This window comes from Xiphophorus hellerii, chromosome 22 (genome assembly GCF_003331165.1).
Source record: "Xiphophorus hellerii strain 12219 chromosome 22, Xiphophorus_hellerii-4.1, whole genome shotgun sequence".
In the NCBI taxonomy this organism is placed as follows: domain Eukaryota; kingdom Metazoa; phylum Chordata; class Actinopteri; order Cyprinodontiformes; family Poeciliidae; genus Xiphophorus; species Xiphophorus hellerii.
Genome location: NC_045693.1, coordinates 22,554,357 through 22,575,478, shown reverse-complemented (window position 1 = coordinate 22,575,478; position 21,122 = coordinate 22,554,357). Strand labels below are relative to the sequence as shown.

Sequence of the window (21,122 nt, the reverse complement as noted above, 5' to 3'; positions counted from 1 at the left end):
GCTATAATCCTATCAGGGCGAGCAGGGTAATGTGGTGTGTGAGAGAAAAATGGCATTCCTTCATCGTCGTTGCAGTCAGCTGACAACATGGCGGCCACAGAAACACGACCAAAACATCGTTTTGCGGATGCAGTCCCTAACCAGTGTAGGGCGGCCTGACACACTCTTTGATTAGTAGGCAAATAAATACGGAGACTTAAAGCAGTAACGGCTGTCAAAAATACACTTATTACCCCCACCCGCCCTTCTTAATCCGGCTGATACAGTAAACCTAACACTTTAAATACACAAAAAGATTAGGGATGACCAGCCAAAGCCAGTTCAATTGCCAGGAAGGTAGACAACTCTTGGGCCAGACGGCCGGTCAGTAAGCCGACCCTTTGGTGCTGTCCGTCGTCGCCGCAACCTCAGACCCCGGGGCCGCTGGGCCCCCTCCTACCATGTCCCGCCTTTGATTGGCTGAGTGGGTTATGGAGTAGTGTTAACCTATATATGACAGGCTGAATTAGGCTCAGCTTGGGCAGCCACGCACATACACACAGACACAGAAAGTGGCCTAAATGTGCACACACACTCACACAAAGAAAGAGAATGAAGGCCACATTTTGCCACGTGTTGGAACTAGGGATTATAAACTGTACTGTCCAAGCACTGCGGGGCAGTGTGGGCTTGGCCCCTGAAGTGTGCCAGGCAACACAAACAGAGAACCACTTAATCCCAGTGCAAGTTAATAGTTCAGTTTGTGAAAATGAGAAAAGAAAATATAACCTGGCACACACTAAAATGTCTAATCAGGATTTCGACAAGGATCTCAAATCTAATAATGTATATCCAAATTATTTTTGATACTGAAGTCTCGGAGTTGACAACAGAAACTGAACAAATTAGAGTGAGAACACAATTAAGCTTTATAGTTTTAGTTTAATGAGAGAAAGTTACTACCTCAGCGTAAAGTCTCCCTAGTTCAATAAACTACACTCCCTTGCGCTTGATGAGATAGAGCTGTTTGCACATACAAATCCATCAATCACACAGTTATGCTTCTAGATATGGTGGCGATGACTCGCTAATGTTCCAACCAACCATCAGAATGCTTCAAATAACTTTGAACCTTGCATGGTGCCAAACAACTGGGTCTGGTCTCAGTATTTTTAGAAACTGCTAATCTACTGGGATTTTTTTGTGCAATCTCGGGATTACAAAGAATTATGTGCAAACTGGTTGCTTAATGCCATCTCTAAATGTAAAACTTAAAGGAAGATGGGCAGTAAAAGACGGACCCAGATGGCACTTCTGTCAGTCAAGAACAGGAAACTGAGGCTGCCATTCAGATAGATGCCTGGTTTGATTAGCTTAAATCTCATCTGCAATACTAAAATAATAGGGTAAAAAACTGCCATAAACAACATTCAGTCATCCGTTTTGACCTCTATCCATGGTTGAGGTTGGTGGTATAATTGCATGAGGGATATTTTCTAGGCACACTTTCAGCCCCTTATTATCAACTAAACCTCAAACACACCACAACCTACCTGGGCTTTGCTACCAACCTTTACAATCACAGTGTACTCATTTTCTAAAGGTTACTTCCAGCAGGATAATCCACCATGTTGCCAAGCACCACTAATCTCAAACCCATTTCTTGAAGACGACAGTGTTGTCAATACATCTCAAACCAACAGAGCGCCTTTGGGATGTGGTGGAATCTGAGGTTAGCGTCACGACTGTGATGTCAACAAACCTGCAGCAACCGCCTGATGCTGTCACGTCAATATGAACCAGAATCTCTCAGGTATGAAGGTTTAAAGGCTGGCCCAACTCAGTACTCAAAAGGTTTACTCGCTCATTTAATGCAAACTGTCGTATTTCCTATATTGTCTCTCTATCCACAATAGTGGCTTCTTAAGGAAAGCCCCTCCTTCATTTGGTTAGCAATAAATCTCATTTGTTGAACATGCTTACTAACACAACTAAAACTGTCTGCATCAAAAAGATTTTGCGCACCATAAAACAAAACAGATTACTGAATTCCCGACCATTTATTTACTGTATGTATGTTACCCATTGCCCAATTTTCTTGTTTTTGCTCCACATGAGGTCAATTCTATCCCATCTTTGTCTTCAAGCTTCCATATGGCTTCTTCACTTTCTTTTCTTCCCCTCTCCACTGTATTAGTAGGAACTGGTACCATTGTGATAACAATAAAAGGGATGATAATAACTATTCATTACATATTTTCTAGGTGACTATAATTGTGTGTCACAGCAATTATAGCACTACAAACACAAATACTACTCTTGAAAAACATTGCCATTTGTAATGCGCTTCTTTATGACACCGGTCACATGAAGTCAATCATTAAATTGTACAGTGAGTGTATTTTCAAATTTATTGACGCATTATTGAACAAACAGTAGAGAAAATAGCAAAACTATGAACCCCGACAATGAGGACAGTTTTGGTGGGTTATAAACATTAATTGGAATTCATTGCGACAACAATAAATCAAAATCCTCATAAGAAATTCATCACAATAAATGATAAACGATATGATAAATGCCCACCCCTAGTTGGGCTCATTTGTTATTCAGTCAGTATCTCATATGACAAAAATTACTTAAATTGTAATCCTGTGAATTTATTTGTACCGAGTATGAAATCCTTTTATAAATCCATTTATAATGTGTTAAATAAGTTACTCCAAGTTCCTCTATGGAACAGAAATGTTGTACCTGGTTAATAATTATCACAACCCTGCTGCTAATGCTCAATGTTAAGCTGCAATTAATGGAACTCAATAATCCTGCTGATGTTTTATAGTAAATGTCTTTAAGAGGAATATCGGGGGATTATATGTCCGCTAAGCCATTGGGAGCCTAGGAACAGATGGACAAAGTGTCGACTCTGCATCAACTGCAAAAAAGCAGCACTAGCAAATTAATGCAGATAACATAAGTAGACAAAAAGGAAATATGAAAGTTTAATAATTAATCCAAATGGATTTCTAGTTGCAAGAACGTCTGAAAGATATTGTATTGCAGTACATCAGAAAGTAAGAGGATAACTCAGATTTGGAACTATAGGTTAAGAACTTCCTTGGTTATAAGGCTAACAGTGATTCGCTTTACCACCACTGTGTGTCAAGCTTTCTTCCCTTAAGGTCACAGCTGCAGTTTCCTAACAAGCATGATGCACATCCTCCCGCTTTATAGACACAAAGGCACTGGCATGACTCAAAGATGACTGCGAGTGATTGACCGAGAGTGATACAAGATGAACATCAAACTCCACGTTCTGACAAAAACGCCTCGACTCCCACTGTGCAGACAGTAGCAGTAAAAGAGGAGACAGCCCAGCAGCAGATAAGCCTGGATCTCTTTTGTCAGACCAGGAATCTGAACTATGTATGCTACAATCTGGCTCATACAGGAAACAGAAGAAAGCAGAGGAGTGAGATGATTGAGAACGGCAAACAAGAACAGGAAAAGTTGTCCTTTCCTGTTGTCTTAGCTTTCAGACTGAAGTGAAGATTAAAAAAAATAATGAACCAATGACTATGTTGGTTCATTAAATACAATGTAGTGCATGAAGTATTTCAGCATCTTCTTTTACTTTCTAGCCTATCAAGAAAAAAGCAATTGCAGACAGGAATGACTTTCCAAGAGGGAGTTATAACTAATCTTCTGCTATAAACCATAAAATTAAATTAACTCTGCCACATTGATATGTGCCACAGTTGGAATATATATTCAGTACATATTTCCTATGTGGTTTTCCTGTGCTAATTGTACTTGTATCAACTCGTTTCTGTTTAACATGCTAACTAACTAAATGAGGGATAGAATTTTGGGGTGCTTCCCATGTATTAAGTAGCGCTTTATAATAATATAAGTCCAACTTTTTCCTGATTTCTACCCTTCATAAGCAAGGGTAGAAATCCTTTTTGTGCACATCCTCATCATGTGCACAAAATTCTGCAATGTCAACAAGTTTTTTCTATTTCAACATGGTTCCTGTTGTCCTTAGCTTTCAGACTGAAGTGCAGTTAAAAAAATAATGAACCAATGACTGAAGTCATTCGTTTTAGGATTACAGAAGCTTTAAAGTATTACAAAGCAAAGTATACAAAATGAATAATAAAAAGTCAAGAAGATCATGAACAAAAGAGCAGTCTTCAAAAATCTGGGATTTAAGTCCCTACTGCCAACACTTCTTATCTCAAATGCCTTTCAACAAATCACATCACACTCAAGTGATGACAGTCACAAGGACTAAGCAGCATGTAAAATAGGGTTGTAACAAGGTCTCGAGCCATGAGATCATCAACTCCACTGTAAAGTGAATTCTGTGTTACAAACTGTTTTCCTTCTAGTTGCTTTACGAATGCAAACTGCCATGAAGAGCCCCAGATACGCACCCTCACCCAGAATATGTTTTCAGCTCTTATTTTCAAATAAGAAAGGAAGCAAAATGCGACAAACTGTTAGTAATCAAAGTAAGAATACCACTGATCAATGGCACAGAAGTTAACAAATGATTCCTGTTTTTCTTTAAGAAATTTTGACAAAATACTTCCATATCCAATTACGTTAAATGTAAAAGACTTACAATAATCAAGCATGAATGGGATAAATCCACACTTTACAGATATTCTTTAAAAAAGACATTTCTAACCTGTATTCCACTTGTAAAAATACAAACATCAGAAGAAAACAAGAACAAACATCAAATGTGGACTCAAACACCATGGTCATTACAGACCTTACATGACATTTTATGATTCATGAAACTTTTGGTGTGCTGAAAAAACAAAACAAAACAAAACAGGTATTACATCTTCTCCTTGTGAGCATGGACTAACCCAAGTGCAGATCTGTGTTCGTTTTACTGATTCTTAGATGCATCTTGGTGTCGATGGTAATGATTCTGCATCAATGCATAATCAATGAAAAATAAGAATAACTGTATTGTTTTACAGTTAAACCAAATGAAAAGAAGCACAGTTAATTTGGAAATATAAAGATCATGTACGACGTTACTGTCAATAATCTTAAAGAAAAGTGTTGACCCATTGACAAAGAATGGCATCCACAAAACATGAACATGACAAGTTTCACTTTTAGGGTTTACGGTCAGGAACTCTGACCAAAAACTTTAAAGTAGTCTGATGTGGAACTACACTTTGTGCACAAGTAGAACAAAGGAACTGCTATGCATTTAAAATTATTGCCTCAACTTTACAATCAATGGCTATTAGAGCAAAGAGAAGGTCACTGAGAGGAGCAACTTACTCATACCTCATCTGGAACACATTGCTGAATATAATGCACGTCAGAGTGGAGTCAGAGAGGCTGATGTGCATTGAGATACAGCTAATGCTTGGCTGAAGAATTATGATTGAACTGTGAAGTCAACCAATAGTAACCGGTCTACTGAAGCATGGCTAGGGACAATCAGTAGTGCCTGAGCCTGCATGGGTTAACTCACAAGAAGATTTGGACAGGTTTTATACAGATATCTAGACTAACACATACAAAGAAGTTAAATAAAAACTAAACTCGTTTTTTGTGGTATTCTTGTATACAGTAAAACAGTACTGTTCGATGAACTTTGAAAATAGTGTGAAGCTGGTTAGAGGAAAATCTCTATTGCATCGATTTTCTTTACAACAATTCCAATTGTTTCCCCAACAGTCTGAAGAAGATGGAATAAACAGTTCACTGGAGGGGCCAGCCAGCCAGCACTGCTCCACAGAACTGCCAAGAAAACAGATTTCAGACATGCAGCGTCTCTGACAATTATTAACTGGCACCTTCTCCGCTGAGCGTGGAAGCCAATTGGTATGACAGCAGAACGGAGACAATGTAATTGGCTGGATGATGTCAGTCACACGAGGGCACAGGGGGAGGGGTCCCTGTGCCATCTGGGTGTCCGTCAGCAAACCGTTAGATAATCCCAGGTTCCGTCTACGCTCTCCTGATGACAACTGCTGCTAGCCGATTTGCCCCGTTTTCGGATCGGTGACACATTCACACAACACTGCAGCTCATACTGGAACAACTGACTCCATCAGCAAAATATTAACTTTAAAATTATTTTCTTAAAAAAAAAGGCCAAAAAGGGATTCAAGAGGAATACTTGCACAATTTTTCTGTGTTTTGTAAATACATTACTGCATGTTAGGGGTGGGTGACATGGAATTGGAATTCAGTCACAATACTTTGTGGTATTATTGTGATATTGATATATTATTGATCAAATTTAGGGTATAGGAGTTTAGCATGATATGATTAAACCAAATTAATCCATCCCCACCTTCAGGCCTTCCAAAATGATGAAAAAATAGGCATCCCAAAATTAGCTAACAATGACAGTACCAGGGCAGCGAGACATAGATAAACTACTACAGTTACAACGTTTCTGTCAGCAAACTTGGAACAAAAAGGAAAAATTGAAACGTCTCTGCAGAAGCTGAAAACAGTATTTTCTGTTACCTGAGCTCCTTGTTGTTCAGACACATTTCTCATAAATCGAGGAAGCAGACAAAGAGCGTGCAGTTTCACCAACACAACTTCTAACCAGTACTGAAGGCCTTTGTGTGGGAGGGCGGCTGGGCCAGACAACTACCAACAGCTGCCTCAGTCCATAACCAAATGCACAGGGAATGAAAAAACTGAAAAAGTATCCACAAATCCACACACTCTCCCACGCAAACAGAAGCCTTACAGAAATTCATGCACACAAACACACAGTGCTGCCTCTGTCTGGCTATCCCTGGTATCCTGTAAGGCAATCCCCAAATCAGTTACAGTACATTTCATTTCAGTGCTGTCCTTTCCAAGATCACTAAACCATCAACAGAATTTTTTTCATTTCCACAGCATACATTGATAGACAGAAATTCTACCTAGGTCTCATTTTTTAACCTTGAAAGCTTGGGCTAAGGTGCTGTCATGAGGTTGCCGTCATACAATTAGCATTTCAAACACTATGTTTCCTTTTCCCAGGATGCATCATTGCGTCAAAGGTGGTTATCCTTTAGATTTTGGCAGAATTTCCTCCATGTCTGTTCCTCATCCAACCCTTCCCCCCAAAATCCTTCCGCTTGCCAATTTCTGTCGGTCCCACAAGGGAAAAAATGATCTGAAAATACCACGGACTTGTTCTGTTTTTGCACAAGCTATGTGTAAACAAGAAAAGGCTGAACCTAAAAAGAGCCTTCCTAAACATTTTCTCCTTTGAAACAACTCAGCCAGTCAAGGCAGCCTGAAAGAGGAGGAGGAAAACAAGTACTAGAGAGTGAGACAGAAGAGGCTGCTTTAACTTGATTCATCTTAGCTGACTGATCGCTGGAGCAGCAGGAGGTCAGGGACTTAGGAAGGAGGCGACGGCAGGAGAAATAGGTTGTCATCAAATGACAGGAAACAGCCAGCAGGGTTAATCTAGTTTTTGTGCAAAAAAGGGATCCTACACATATTTCATGCTAACGGTTTATACTTTTCCAAACTAAGGGTGTTCAAACCAATTGAAAAACCTCTTCCTTCTTAACAAAATGTAAACAAATATGAAGCAGTGTCAGATTTTAGCAGGACTTCACTTTTGTCGTTGGTAAAAGACCACGAGACATTTCGCCTACTAGCCCTAGAGACACAGGTTTGTTTTGGTAATATTTACCCAAAATAACCTGCTTCCTGCTTTTGGAGTGGTCTCTGGTCAGCTTGCATTAACATAGAAATTCAAACCACGCCAGAGTTCACTTCAAACGAATTAAGACCCAGGTTTTTAGGTGGACCAGAGTTCGCTTTTTTAGTCCGCATGAGTCTGATTGAGCATTCACACCTCCCCAAAAGAAGCGGACTTTCTAGGCAAACCAGAGTTGAATTACGGCGGACCAAACATGTTTTCTGTGCTTTTTATCCTTTTTTTTCTGGAAATGCACAATGGATGAATGGATTAAGAAAAATACTTCCTGAATACAAATGTTTTTGTATTTAAAATCATCTGTACACTTCTTCCAATGTCAAAAAAGCTCTTGATAATTGCACTAAATACCTGTATTCAAATATCTTGTATCAAATATCAAGGCTAAAATACTGCCTTTGTTTTTTTTCTCTTCACATTATATATATTTATGTTTATTTATATGTTCTTTTACTTTTATAACAAACACTTGCGATCCTCTTTATGTACTGTAACTATTGCCAAATTGGCGAGACTTTGACTCAAACTGATGGGAGGCGACACAAGTTGTGCCACACTTAATCCCCTCCTGCAAAGTGACGATCCCTTCGACTGGAAGAAGCCATGGCTGAATACTCCCTAAGACTGGCAAGCGGGATAAAACGCTGACAGTGTAAAGCCTGGTATTAGTGGAAAAAAATCTAAAAAAAAAATGAATATGGAAAATCCTAATAGCAGGAAGTAGCTGCCTGGAGCCAGACAAAGGAGTGGAAATCCGTCTCCTTTCATGCCCTATGCATAATTCAGTGAGTGGAAAGAGACAAATTTGACATGTAATGCTCCCCTCAACACCAAGAAATGGAGCAAACAGTCTAATTTTGCTTTAATTGGATTAAAAAACAAACATGTGCTTTTGGGTCTTCCTCCATGACCAGCTTGCATTTTTTTCCCCCAAATCCAGATTCTCTGCAGATACTAAGTGGTTCTCATGCTTAAGGCTTCTATTTGCAGACTAATCTGTAACACAACAGGGTGCCACCTCAAGGAGCCAGGGTATCTTCCAATCTGCTGCAAATGACCGAGTAGTACAAAGGAAAAAGAAAAAAAAAAAAAGCATTTGAAAGTGGAGCAGCATGCTGCAGCCATGCACCACAGATTAGAGATGCAACAATCAGTTGGACAGAGATTGGAATAAGCTCATTTTTCCTGCATCGGCTCTGATCAGATTGGCAGTCTCCCATTCATTAAACCCAATCAATCTTGCAATTTTTGTTCCATCAACGCACCAACCAATAGGATGTACGACAACCCATTCTCACTGCATCCAAAACAGAGCTGCATTAGGAACTAACCTACATTCAGCATCTAGCAAATGACTTTAGAGTGGAGTAAAAATCATGGCATTTGAAAGTTGTGAAGCAGTGTATCCGCAAAACAGGGCAGAAATGCACCGACCAATCAGACACAGCGCTTTCCCCCTGACCGGTGATTTACACATTTGTTTTCCCCCTAAAATGCAAATATTTATATTTAATTTTAATTTATAATTCACTACAAATGGTTATTACTCTGAATAAATTGGGATAATCATACAATTTTTCATTTTCTGTTAGATTCCAAACTAACATCTCCATCAAAGGACCTAGAGCACAATTTTCATATGAACTACATCCTTCAGGGGACAAAATTGAAAATTGGAATCAGCCGTTTAAATTGACTAAAAAAAAACAAAAACCAACAAATGGGCCCAGAAAGCCTCAAAACGAGCCTTGCATAAACATTTTTGACTGTGCATTGGACCCAAAACAGTGTCCCTTTGTGAGTAGCCTACATTCAATTGAAAAACTCGACAGAAGCTGCAGTTGTTTTAATCTGTTCAAAGGGATGACCCTAAAAAAAAAGAAGAAAAAAGGCCTGAGGGTTAGTGTCGTTTTAACCCCTCACCACAATGTAAATGATCGCAGAAAAAGGCCACTACACACACACACACACACACACGCACACACACAACACCCCGACTGTAAATCTAGTTTCGCATGCCCTCATTTGGCTAATTCTGTCCCTCGATGTAGGCCAAAGCAGAGGGACAGATGGGAATGTCTCCCTTCCTGTCAAATCACTTACATCTCAAACATGATCTCGTTCAGGTAAATCCCATCCACCAACTCGATGTATTCCGACAATTTAATGCCATCGGTCACTGTCGAGTGCCCAACACTCTTTACCTGTAACAAAAATAAAATGCAAATTAACATAAATAAAAAACAAAACAGTGTGATAATTTTGAGAGTACATCTGAATATTGAATTGAGGGGGTCCTCCTTACCCAGCAGACCAGAGGCGTGAGCAGGAACTGCTCCAGCAGTGGGGTGAAAACCTCGTTTTCCATATTCTTTTGGTGCCCTTTATTTCAGCTGATATGTGGAGGGAAATATGAGAGAAACCTGCGTTTATTTACACTCCGCTCATGTTGCTTATTCGACCTTTATTTGGGGGTAAAACAAAGCCAAGAAAATGGGGTTTCTTTAATAAGGAGGGGGAGAAAAAAAAAACCCGTTAATCCTCAATCTTCTTGACACGACCCAGCTGTGTCAGATGCCAATGAAGGGGCTTGGCTTCCTCCCAGAAAAAAAAAAGAGACATGGAATCACATTTTTCAAAATTAAAACTTTCAAACCACGAAGGTATTCTGTGATGTAAGGTCAGCCGGGTTCAGCTAGCTCGGCAAAAAAAAAAAAAAAAAAAAAAAAGCGGTCAAATGCGGCGAACCTGTGCCAGGTAAGCTGTGGACCGTTAGTGGCAGAAGATTTCAGCACACGGGAAATCTAATATTCATCCGAGGCGGTTAATTAAAGGGTACATATCCTGCAGCGAGGCAAAATATACATATAAAAATCCAGATGTTTAAGGTCCTCCTTTTCGGGTAGTCGGCTCTCTTCTCGTATTTGTCAATAAAATGACTTCCAGACGCGGGCTGCAGTCTGACTCCTTTCAAACGCCGAACACTAACTGAGCTGAAGAGTTGAGAGGATGACTGGAGGACACGAAGAACCGCCTCCCTGGTCGCCAAGCATCTCCCTCCGCCCTTCCTGCTCAAAGAAAACTAGGGCATGGATCAAAGCATCCTCTCTGTTCAAATTTCCTCTGAGTCATTGCAAGGAATACTTCTTAGTCAACACTTTATCATGCAAGTCATTTTTATTTATTAGGCTCTAGTAGAATGTGTGGAAAGGAAGCAAACCAGCTCTTTTTTCTAAATCAAAAACTATGTTTATAATCTCTCCACTGGCATAATTTAGATCTTAATGAATATGCGTTTGCTTATTGCAGTTCTATTTAAGCATGCATAGAGGTCATCCTTATTACCCCCTTTGTCTGCAGCGACCTCGTGCAGTGTGTGAGAAAAGTGCAATGATGCTACTGACACCTGGTGGGTAAACAGCGAACTCATACAGTCGTGGACACGTGTGTTGCATCCTTCTATGTAGAATAAATTAATATTTTTATTTTAGTAGCATAATCTTAGACTGAAAATTTAGGAACTTCTAAATTGTGGAAAACCCTGAGCTTCAGAGTTTTGGTGCCCTGTGTCCACCAAAGAAAACATTAGTGCATGTGAACCGATGCATTGTAGGTTTAATGCCCTCCCCCCAGCCAAAGTTATGAAGTTATTGTATATGTTGTTACCCCAAAAATATACAATAACTTCATAGGTTTCAAACACTTGAGAACTGTTTATGTTCATAAAAATCCCAAGCATATTAATAGAACTCACCTGATATGAGAGGGTTTTTTTTTACATATAAAAACCTTTTCATATGAAACTCTCATATAATTTCTTTCTGCTGCCAGCCTCGGCCCGGTCTCTCCTGAAAAAGAGATTTTGTAATCTCAATGACACATACCTGGTTAAATCAAGGTTACATACATTCACACATTTTTCAGTCACCCTTCAAAACAGCAAATGTTGAAATTCAGCGTACTTATAGGAGACCTCTGATGGTTTGGGGTTTAGTTGGCTAATACCTTAGGCCAGTTCTGGGAATAATTTATGATGCAACCCATGTTTTTCTTACATCAAATGACTACAGGGATCACAGTTAAGCAGTACTTTGAACAAAAAGTAAATGTTTACTACTTTATATGAATAACCTTCAAATGAAACTTCTAAGGATGGAGCATATTTCATCTCCTATATCTTGTGCTTATTTAACTCTATGGTGAAATTGCACTGTATGTGGGGGAGAGGGGGGTTTCATATTCATGGTTATTTAGCTTAAGACTATCAGTCAAAAATAATCATAATGAATAAAAGAATCAAGTCATGACTAAATTAAGTGGATTTAATTTGGACTTTCTGAAGGAAAATGTTCAACAGGGAGTCACTGTCACACAAGGTTAAACTGTCAGAAACGTCTTGGGATTTGAGACACCTACTTGATGAACGGCTCTGGTTGTGTGCAAAAGGAGCAGAGGTCATGCGGCGAAACTGCCAATTAAAAGGCAATCGCTGATATGGGAATTTGGGAAACAGAGTTTCCCAACTGTGTAGTATGAATAAAGGTATAAAAGCTCAGTGAAAACTGTCACTTTAAGCAGCCTTTCCAAAGAAATAGTTCTCACTCGCATTCAGAATAGCAGGCAGTGTTGTCCGTGCTTGTGCCTGAGCATGTGCAGTCAGTTGAAATGGTAAACATGCATTGAAAACTAGATATATCCTAATTTCCGATGTTGGATGAAACAATAAAAATAGTAAAGACTTCCTTAACAATGACTTCCTAAATTATTTATACCTCTTTAACTTTTACTTTACTATTTGAAAGTATGTCCCTAAAAGCTGCGCACATTTAGACAATTTTCATTTTAGACATCACTTTTCAAGCTCATTCACACATTCTCAGTGGTTAATGATTCAGACCTGGACTTTGACAGAATCCTTCTAACACAAGAATATTCATGAACCTAAACCATGCCCATGGTGTTAGTTTAGGGTGGTTTAGTCCTGCTGGTAAGGTAAACGTGAACCTCCACATTTCATATATGACCTTTAACAAATTGCAAGGAGGATTTTGTATGATTTTCATTCAACAACATCTTTCCTCTTGCCATTCTTCCATAAAGGTCAGATTTGTGCAGTGTATGACAAATAGTCGTGGTGTTGTCATATTATTCTAATTGAGCTGTGGATTTCTGCTGCTAGTTTTTCTCTCTAAATCACCCTAGGGTAAGAGTGTGTGTGTGTGTGTGTTTTGGTGTGTGTGGGTGTGTGTGTGAGAAGGAGAGGAAGGAACAGACGAAAGAGACCTGCGCGCACACACGGACACTCTCACGCCCACACCCAAGCACTCTCGCTCTCCTCCTCTCTCTTTTCGCGGAGCCGGGGGAGAAACCGGGAAGGGAAGAATGAGGAAGAGGTCCGCTGCGCCGCGCGCCTCCTCTCAGCGAATGCGGGTTTGCTGATGAAGCGCCGCTCCGGTCATCCGATCATACAGGTCACTCAGGTCGCGCTGCATGGAAACGAGGAGTAGGCAAGAAGAGCGAAAGATAAGGGCAGCAAATAAGGGGTGGGGGAAAAAGAAACCCCAGTGTGCATGGGAATTCGGACTACTCTTCCCTCCCTTTGTGCGTCTCGGTGGTTGGATACGCTGTCTTGACTAGCGTATAAGAGCTGCCTGAGTCTCCATTACCGTTCCCCACTACGGGCTTTACCTCCGCCACCACTCCTCCTCCACCGCCTCCTGCTTTTACTCCTTCGACTTGCTCGCATCGCAGAAGAGCCGTTTTACTACTTAACTGCGAACCGTCAACTCCGGATCGAGAAGGTAGGACACGGACTCCTGGATGCTTATTTATTTTTTATGTTGCTTTTTAAATTTGATTATCATTGCGGGGTTCCATGGTATCGTGTTGGTGTGTGCAAGTTTTTTTTGTTGTTGTTTTTTTTTGGGGGGGGGGGGGGTAAACTGGATGTAAGAAGGTGTGTGTGTGTGGGGGGGGGGGGGGGGGGGGCGCAGTCTCGGAGACCCGAAGAGAGACTTGGAAGCACCATGCGTCAGATGGCTCTGGATGAGGATGCGTTCCCTCACTCCATCCTCACTCGCCAAGCTGCGCTTTTCATCTTTGATTTGAAAAGAATACAGTAAAGGAAAATAAAAACCTTTGCTGTTTGTAGACAGCTGCGTTAAGGCGTAAGCTTTGTTTTTTAATTTTTTTTAAATTTATTTCCACCCTGTTATCCCATTCATTCTTCTAACCCCCCCTTCACGTTTAAGCCCATCCTCCTGCCTCACCTATTTATGGAGAGATGGTTAAGGATTCAGGTCACGTTCGGATCGCTGCGCTCTCCTCGCCCCCTTTTGTTGGCATCCGGTGTGGAAGTTTGTGCGACAAACATGCGCAGTGCCCGTTAAACCAGTGGAAGGGACGGATGCGCACCGGGAGGCACTTTTGCGCAATCCTCCTGGGCCTTGCATCCTTTGCGCCAAACGGCACCGGGGCTGTTGTTGGTGTAGCCAATGCGCTTTGGTCCCCCATCAGGTGTGTGTGTGGGGGGGGGGGCTGCAGCGTAAGTATGAATGGGTTCAGTTGAATCGGCTGGATTTGGACATAAATAATAATAAAAATGTGATTTTTAGATGATAGGTTAAATCAAACCAGCTTTTATTGCCCAGATATGACTCTACATACAAGCTTCTTTTGTTCAATCAAGGGCTTTTTTTCCCGCAGATGACTTTATTTTTTTTATGGGTATGACACAGAGCAACTGTGGGACATCAGCCATGAAGTATGAAATATTTATTTATGACGGTGAGCGGGAAAGAATGAAATGGTGCCAGGGGTCTGAATCTGCTTCATTTAGCCGTTTTTACAGCAGGGACACTGATGGAACCGGAGGTCTCATGATGCAACAGCCATGCTTCGTTTCAGGCAATGAGATGGGATCTGATAAGTTCCCACATGATTAAAAGCTGCTTTTATTTCTAGATGCGTGTTGGGAGTTTTGGGTGGCTCGACATCAAGCAACCCTCCTCATTTTTATCTTTATATATATATATATATATATATATATATATATATATATATATATAACTAGCAGAGGTTGTAATCACAACTTTTTCCAGGCTTGTAGCCACTGCAGTGCAACATCTGACTGCTCAAAGGAGACGGTGGCAAATGAATGTCTAGGCAGAGATTTATTGTGGTTGGAAGACAATAACATGACATGTTATGTAGGCTTGAAACCGTAGGAGCCGTGCTTCAGGCTGCATTAATTGAAATTCTGCTTTTTCTTAGACCATCTTGTGCACCATACCAAAAGGTCCTTGTACAAACCGCAGCTTACAGCAAATGGAATGATCTGATTTAAAGGAAGCTGACAGAGGGCCGACGCTGGAAATTGTTTTTTTTTTCCAAACTTTTTGCTGGCTGCTCTCAACCCAGTTTGTTTTTTATTTATTTATTTTTTAGTATTTAAGAAAATATGTCAATCGCAGACTCAAACGTGGGTTCTCTTTGTAAACAAAGGTAGTTTCAGAGTTTGCTTAAAAACAATCCTTAGATCTGTGTGAAGCTAACAGTTAGCTCTAGCTAGCGTCCTATCTGATTTATATCACTTTAAAAAAAAAATACACACAGCATGCAACTTTGATATGAAAAGATATCACTTTAAGTTTTTTTTTAAATGTCTGAAAAACAATCACAAAACACCATAATGTAGCCATTAGCTGCTGCCGTATTGCTCCTCTGATTCTTCCAGAAGTGTTGTAAACTTTAGCGTTTGTAATTATGTTGACATTTTTCAGGTGACATCTTGCGCTTATTCCCTGTCCTCTCTTTGATTTTTTAAATTTCTTTTTTAGATGCTGCAGTTTCCTGGAGGTTGAGTTGCAGTCAGGTGTATGAACAGGAGTACAGCTCACAGTCTACCTTTGGTGAACATGGAAATTGTTCAGCTGAGGGGGGGAAGAAACACAAAAAACTTGTCAGCAACCTATTTTGAAATGCAGGAAGATGAAGTCTAGCAGCGCAGTACCAACGGGATATGAACGTTTTGTGGTTAAAAATTCCTCTTAAGTGACCAAAATCGGCTAAAATATGAGATCTGTTTGAACAGCCTTCCAGTACTGTTTCATCTAAACTCTAATGCAAAATACTTTGACTACAGGAAAGGGAACCAGTAGGGATGACTTCACACAACCTCACTCCTAAAAATCCTTTTAACTGTCAAATGTAGCACATTTCTGTTACAGCCTACATTACCACGATTCCTCCAAACCACACCGACTCATTTAAAGCTCAGTTAGTCCTTTGTTTAAGCATTTAGGATTAACATGACCTACAGTAAACCAGAGGCAAAGTAGGATTTCTTGGAAACCAAAAGCTAACTTGCAGTCCTTTTCAGATATTGGCTGTGCCTGTTTGACCCTCCAGGTAAACTGTTTGCTTGCAACCAAGACTGACTCAAGCAGGATTTTTAATCATATCTTTTTATGCAAAATGGAGTAGAAAGTACAAAGTTGTCGATATGAAAATATTTTTCATGTTCACATGCGACTGTTTTGTCAGAGACAGCGGTAAGCAGACAAGTCCATCGATGTAACCAGAGGGTGATTTCTAAATGCCTCCAGCAGTTGTCCGTCCTGGTCTTCAGCGGCTGTTGATCCATGATGAAACATGACATTTGGTTAGTAAGAGGAGCTGCTTGTCTAGCTGCAATTAACAAACAAACAAAAAAATAAATAAAAAGCTGCGTTCAGAGTTGCTTATTATTGATAATTGGTGCAGAAATTGGGGAAATGACAAACATTTTGGTAAATAAATGAGGAAATTGCCCAACATCTTTCCAAAATGTTTCTAGTTCTGCTAAAAGTTATCAGTATTATTTTTTGTATTTATAATTTTTTTTTTAATATAAATAATTTAAGACATAGAACATGCATAAAAATAAGTTCAAGATGGTTTAATTTTAATGGCTACTCTTGAATTCACGTTTGACTTCATGTTTTCTTTAATGCAGGACTTTAATGTAGGACTATAGATTTTTGCTTTTAATCTTTGTTTCTGTTAATTAATTTTCTGCAGCTATATTGCATTCGCGCTAATATTACTTTGGATCACTAAACAGGAATTAATAAAAAATATGTTTAATACCTGCTTAAAGGCCAAGTTTACTCAATTCTAATTAAATATTACTATACCGCAGCAAAAAAGGTAACATTGGGGCAAAAAGGATTTTGTCCCGCAACAAATTAATAAGTAGAATACGACACAGAACATTTGATGCAATTAACGTTTTAGGAAACCTAATTACCGTTGACTGTTTAGCTCTAAATGGCTTTATTATTTATCTTTTATCAAAGTTCTAGTAATTGAAAAACGTGAATTTATGTTTGAGAAAAGTAAGAAATGATGGTCCAACAATTTATTGGACTCAAAGGGGGGAAAAAAGGTCTGTGAAATTTTCTGGCTTTTTGTTGGGTGTGATCGAATTCTCGAAATAACATGAACTAACATGAGTCGAAGTAAATGAAACAAAAAAAAAGCACACATAATCCGTTTGCTTTATGGAATTACAAATAAAGACGGCTGATCTAAAGAAGATTGCCTGCAGATTGACTCGTGACGCGGATATTTTTCCTTCAATAAAGGAAAGATCAATATAGGGAGGCAGTTGTGAAAGATGAGTTTGACTGGATGTGGAGATTGGACACTAAAAAAGAAGATGGAATAAAGGTTTGCCTTCCCAAAAGTTTTAATTTTCTTTATTGACATTTTTCCCCCCTGCCTTGTGTTTCTGTCTTCCGTTGTGGCTGTAAGACACTCTGTTCAATTTGTTTCTGGAACAGTAGGCGAGCGTGGACTTGCATGCATCAAAAACAACTGAGGAGCAAGATTGCCTCTGTGGTGAAAAGGGTGAGCAAAGACAGCAACACAAGCAAGACAAAAAATCTTAAGATAAGAGAAATTCACATAAAATACCATTCCCTGTTTCCATTGCTAATTCTGTCAGGCTAACACAAAGCATTTGACACGCACTAGTCACATTTTCCATTTTGATCCCCTCCCTAAAGTATGAAATATCCTCAAGTAGCTCAAGTTATATAATTTCCATAGTCAGGGAGCCTGTAGAGAAGCATGGTACAGTTGAAAATCAAATTATGCTCCCTCCTACACACACACACACACACGCACACACACCCACACACAAATAGAAAACTACACATTTCATGACAGTCATTCAGTGTTGACAGTCTTCCTTCTCTCGTCTTGCAGGATGCTGGTTTTCATTTTGTGGCGGCGGTTTTCTACCTCAGTGCGTCGGTGGTGTTAGCCTACATCACCATTGTGATAGGGAACGTTTCAACAGTTGGTATAGACGTACTGAAGACCTACCGACTTGACATTTCTGCAGTGGTACGCAAAACACACCTAACTAAAGACAGTTCACTTTAATTGAAGGGCCTAAATATTAAAAATTTTGTGCCAAGGAACTTTACTTGTTGAGTAAAATGTTTTATTATTAACCTGGACTTTTGTGGGTCCAATGTCTTCACCTAGTGTAAAAATAGTTCTGTCCAGTTTTTCTTCGGAAGGGACTGGGGCGTTTATCAAGATGGAGGAAATTATAAATAGCTCCAGAGTGGATTACAGCTGTCTGCTGACGATGAGGACTGATTTTATTTTCACCCATAGATCCAAGTGTCCACAATTATTATGGAGGATTAGGGTCAAGCTAGGAAAATGAGAAAAATAATAAAATTACAAACATAAAGTCACAATATTATGACTGTTTTCTTAATTCCTGTATTATTCTGACTTTATTGTCGGCTTTATTTTCATTACATTATGCCTTTATGTTTGTAATATTATGACTTTATTCTCATACGAGTCTATTCCTGTAATATTATGATTTTATTATTGTAAATTTATGACTATATCTTTGCTATTTTTATTTTTTTTTAGTGTGGCTCTAAAACTCTGCCGTACAAAACAATGGGTTTAGCAGGTGAAAAATAAGGGAATGTTCTAGCAAGGGTTCGTAAATCAGTACGGAAACACGTTTTGTCGTTCCAATTTGATTGATTTGGAGAAGATTTGCAGGGCGAAGTGGACAAATACCAGAGACGGGGGGAGAGCGATAGATTGCAATCACAGAAGACGATGGAATGCAGATACTGAATCAAAAATTGTTTTGACAAAATATTGGTTGGAAAGTGTGCCCACTTCAGCAACCTTGATTGCTACATGTGTCGTACTGTTCATATTCTTACCGACAGGTTTGTTTGTTTTGTACAGAACATTTGATAAAGTCCAGAAGTTTAAAAAAAAAGAGCAACGTTTTGAAATCATTTATTGCTGTTGGGTTGTTTGTTTTTTTTATATTCATAAAATCCACTGTTGATCATACAACTACTGCAGGCATCAGGGGGATTGTTCTCAAGATCAGAATTACAGGATTGCAAATTTCACTCCAAAATCTAAAATCCTCTGAGTTATTTTTCCATTTCGAATTTGGACTTTTGTTTCGTAAATAGCGCTACTGCTGATGTACGTCTCTCTGCTTCCTATTTGGCATCCAGGCATTGTAATACTCCTGTCTGTATATTTCAGGTGACGTCCCATGTGGCTACTCTCCTCTACTTCCTCCACGCCATTTTCTCTGCCATCCGATGGAAGAGAGCCTGAAGCACAACCTGAACCCCTCCGGACGTCAAACACAAGAAGAGGCGCAGAATAATAATGAAATATGTGATGCATTTTTGTTTTTCTGTTTTGTTAAAGCAAATGGCTAAAAAAAAAAAAAAAAAAAAACTAAATTGATGGAACCCATTATGCACAATATAAGTTACTGTTTTGATACGATAAGCAGCCATTTAGACTAGGTTTGTGTGAGATAAACCGGAGTGACACTGCTGATATAAGTACGTAAAAAATGTCATTCTTTTGGAAAAATGCATTCATTCAGACAGTCTGTGTTGTTTAACAAATAGGGGGGAAAAAAAGATTTTCAATGTTTTCATTCCATCTAACATTTCATGGCATTTGACCTTCACAAAGCAGCTTTTTTACAGCAGCAGAAACCTTTAAAACTAAACCAGATACAATTTTATCATTCACTCCAGATGTTTTGACGTTGCTTTTCTTTTCTTTTTTTTTTTTTTTTTATGAAAGCAAGAAAGTTACTTTTCAGGTATTTGCCTTATTATTTCATTAACTGGACATCTAACACTCTAAATCTGTGACACAGGGGTACCAGAACAACATAAAGGTCAAATCAAGGAAAATTCTAATAAATTACTACTATTATTACTACTACTACTAATACTACTACTAATAATAACAATAGTAATAATAATGACAAAATAAATTAGAGTCAAATTGCAGTGGTCAAAACTTCTGTGTTTTTGTTTTTGTTTCTTTTTTTTAGAAAAAAATAAACAAAGTTTGATGTCTGACACATTTCATAATCTATTTCACATCCGTCACGGTCAAGTCGACTGTGTTTGCTCTTTTTGTCTGTTTTCTTAACATTTTAAATGAGAAAATCATAAAACGAATAAATAAAAATGAAATAAAAAAAATGAAGAGATTAGTTTTTGATTCACTTTTTTTATTCCGTTCCTAGAGAACAATCGGTGTGGTTTCCCATTCTTATGCGCTGTGCTGTGGAATAAACGTTGAGATTTTGAGATTGTAAATAAATGATTTCACTTTACAGGCATGTTGATAATCCTTGTCACAAAAATAAATAGATTGGAAATTAGAATATCTGTTGGTCTGCTGATTAAATGAAATTTAAAAAAAAAGATGGACATTGAAATGAATTCATTAAGGTATATCTGTGTTGATAAAATCAACCTGACATTCTGACTTCTATTTCAAAATATGGATGTCGAAAAACATCTGAAACTGGACTTTGTGTCGTTTTAGTACGAGATAGAAGCAGTTCAACACTCACTGTGTTTCATTTATTTAATCCTACTTCTTTTTTTTTCACTTTTTGTTTATTTAAAGTTTTATTTATCACATCATTTATTTGTTGATTGTTTATGTTTTGTCCAATTTTTTTATTAAAATGCACAAAAAGCTACAAATGTTCATAACCACACATGTTTTATTTTAGTTTAAAATAAATCAAGATTCACAAAGTCAATGCAATACCACCATAATGTCTATCTAATAAGACTTTTATTAACAAAATAACTGAAGTATATATCATTTAATTTATAAACTGATGATTAGTATTACATGGACCTTAATCTTTATTAAATAATTCTAGCGTTTGATAAACATGTTTATCAGAATGTACTCTTAATGATCCTAAATGATAGTTTTGTTTGTTCATTTAACCAGGCGAAATGACAGAGAACTAGTTCTCATTTACAACATTGATCTAGTTGTTTGGAACATAATACGATGCATGGTTCAGTAAAATACAATT

At 38.7% G+C, this 21,122-nt stretch overlaps 2 protein-coding genes across 12 annotated transcripts in view; one reads left to right on the top strand and one right to left on the bottom strand.

Moving 5' to 3' along the window:
* Positions 1-10,711, bottom strand: part of ccdc88ab (coiled-coil domain containing 88Ab) — a 62,773-nt gene extending 52,062 nt beyond the window's left edge. For 8 of the 10 annotated variants that reach the window (XM_032553103.1, XM_032553104.1, XM_032553095.1 and 5 more), the window contains exons 1-2: positions 10,008-10,711; positions 9,806-9,906 (exon numbers count right to left, since the gene is read on the bottom strand). In XM_032553103.1, coding sequence (XP_032408994.1) covers positions 9,806-9,906; positions 10,008-10,070 — 164 coding nt within the window. In that variant the 5' untranslated portion in view covers positions 10,071-10,711. The remainder of the gene's footprint in view (positions 1-9,805; positions 9,907-10,007) is intronic. The other 2 variants (XM_032553101.1, XM_032553102.1) reach the window with 1 other exon arrangement.
* A 2,296-nt stretch (positions 10,712-13,007) lies between these two features.
* On the top strand, positions 13,008-20,483 carry LOC116713125 (myelin and lymphocyte protein-like). Of its 2 annotated transcripts, XM_032553105.1 has the most exons (5): positions 13,010-13,503; positions 16,247-16,364; positions 17,527-17,593; positions 17,954-18,094; positions 19,292-20,483. In XM_032553105.1, the coding sequence occupies exons 2-5, from the start codon at positions 16,345-16,347 to the stop codon at positions 19,364-19,366; spliced, it is 303 nt and encodes a 100-aa protein (XP_032408996.1). In that variant the 5' UTR covers positions 13,010-13,503; positions 16,247-16,344; the 3' UTR covers positions 19,367-20,483. The 2 variants fall into 2 exon arrangements, 1 of the variants encoding a protein (XP_032408996.1); XR_004337792.1 differs by lacking the exon at positions 16,247-16,364 and having other exon boundaries at positions 13,008-13,503.
* The last annotated feature ends 639 nt before the right edge of the window (positions 20,484-21,122 follow it).

What these genes read in the sequence shown, in the direction of transcription:
- LOC116713125 (XM_032553105.1), top strand. Translation starts at nt 16,345, where the DNA reads ATGATGAAACATGACATTTG. An exon ending in ATGATGAAACATGACATTTG is followed by an intron (nt 16,365 to 17,526) that starts GTTAGTAAGAGG and finishes TTTCTGGAACAG; the next exon opens with TAGGCGAGCGTGGACTTGCA. An exon ending in TTGCCTCTGTGGTGAAAAGG is followed by an intron (nt 17,594 to 17,953) that starts GTGAGCAAAGAC and finishes CTCGTCTTGCAG; the next exon opens with GATGCTGGTTTTCATTTTGT.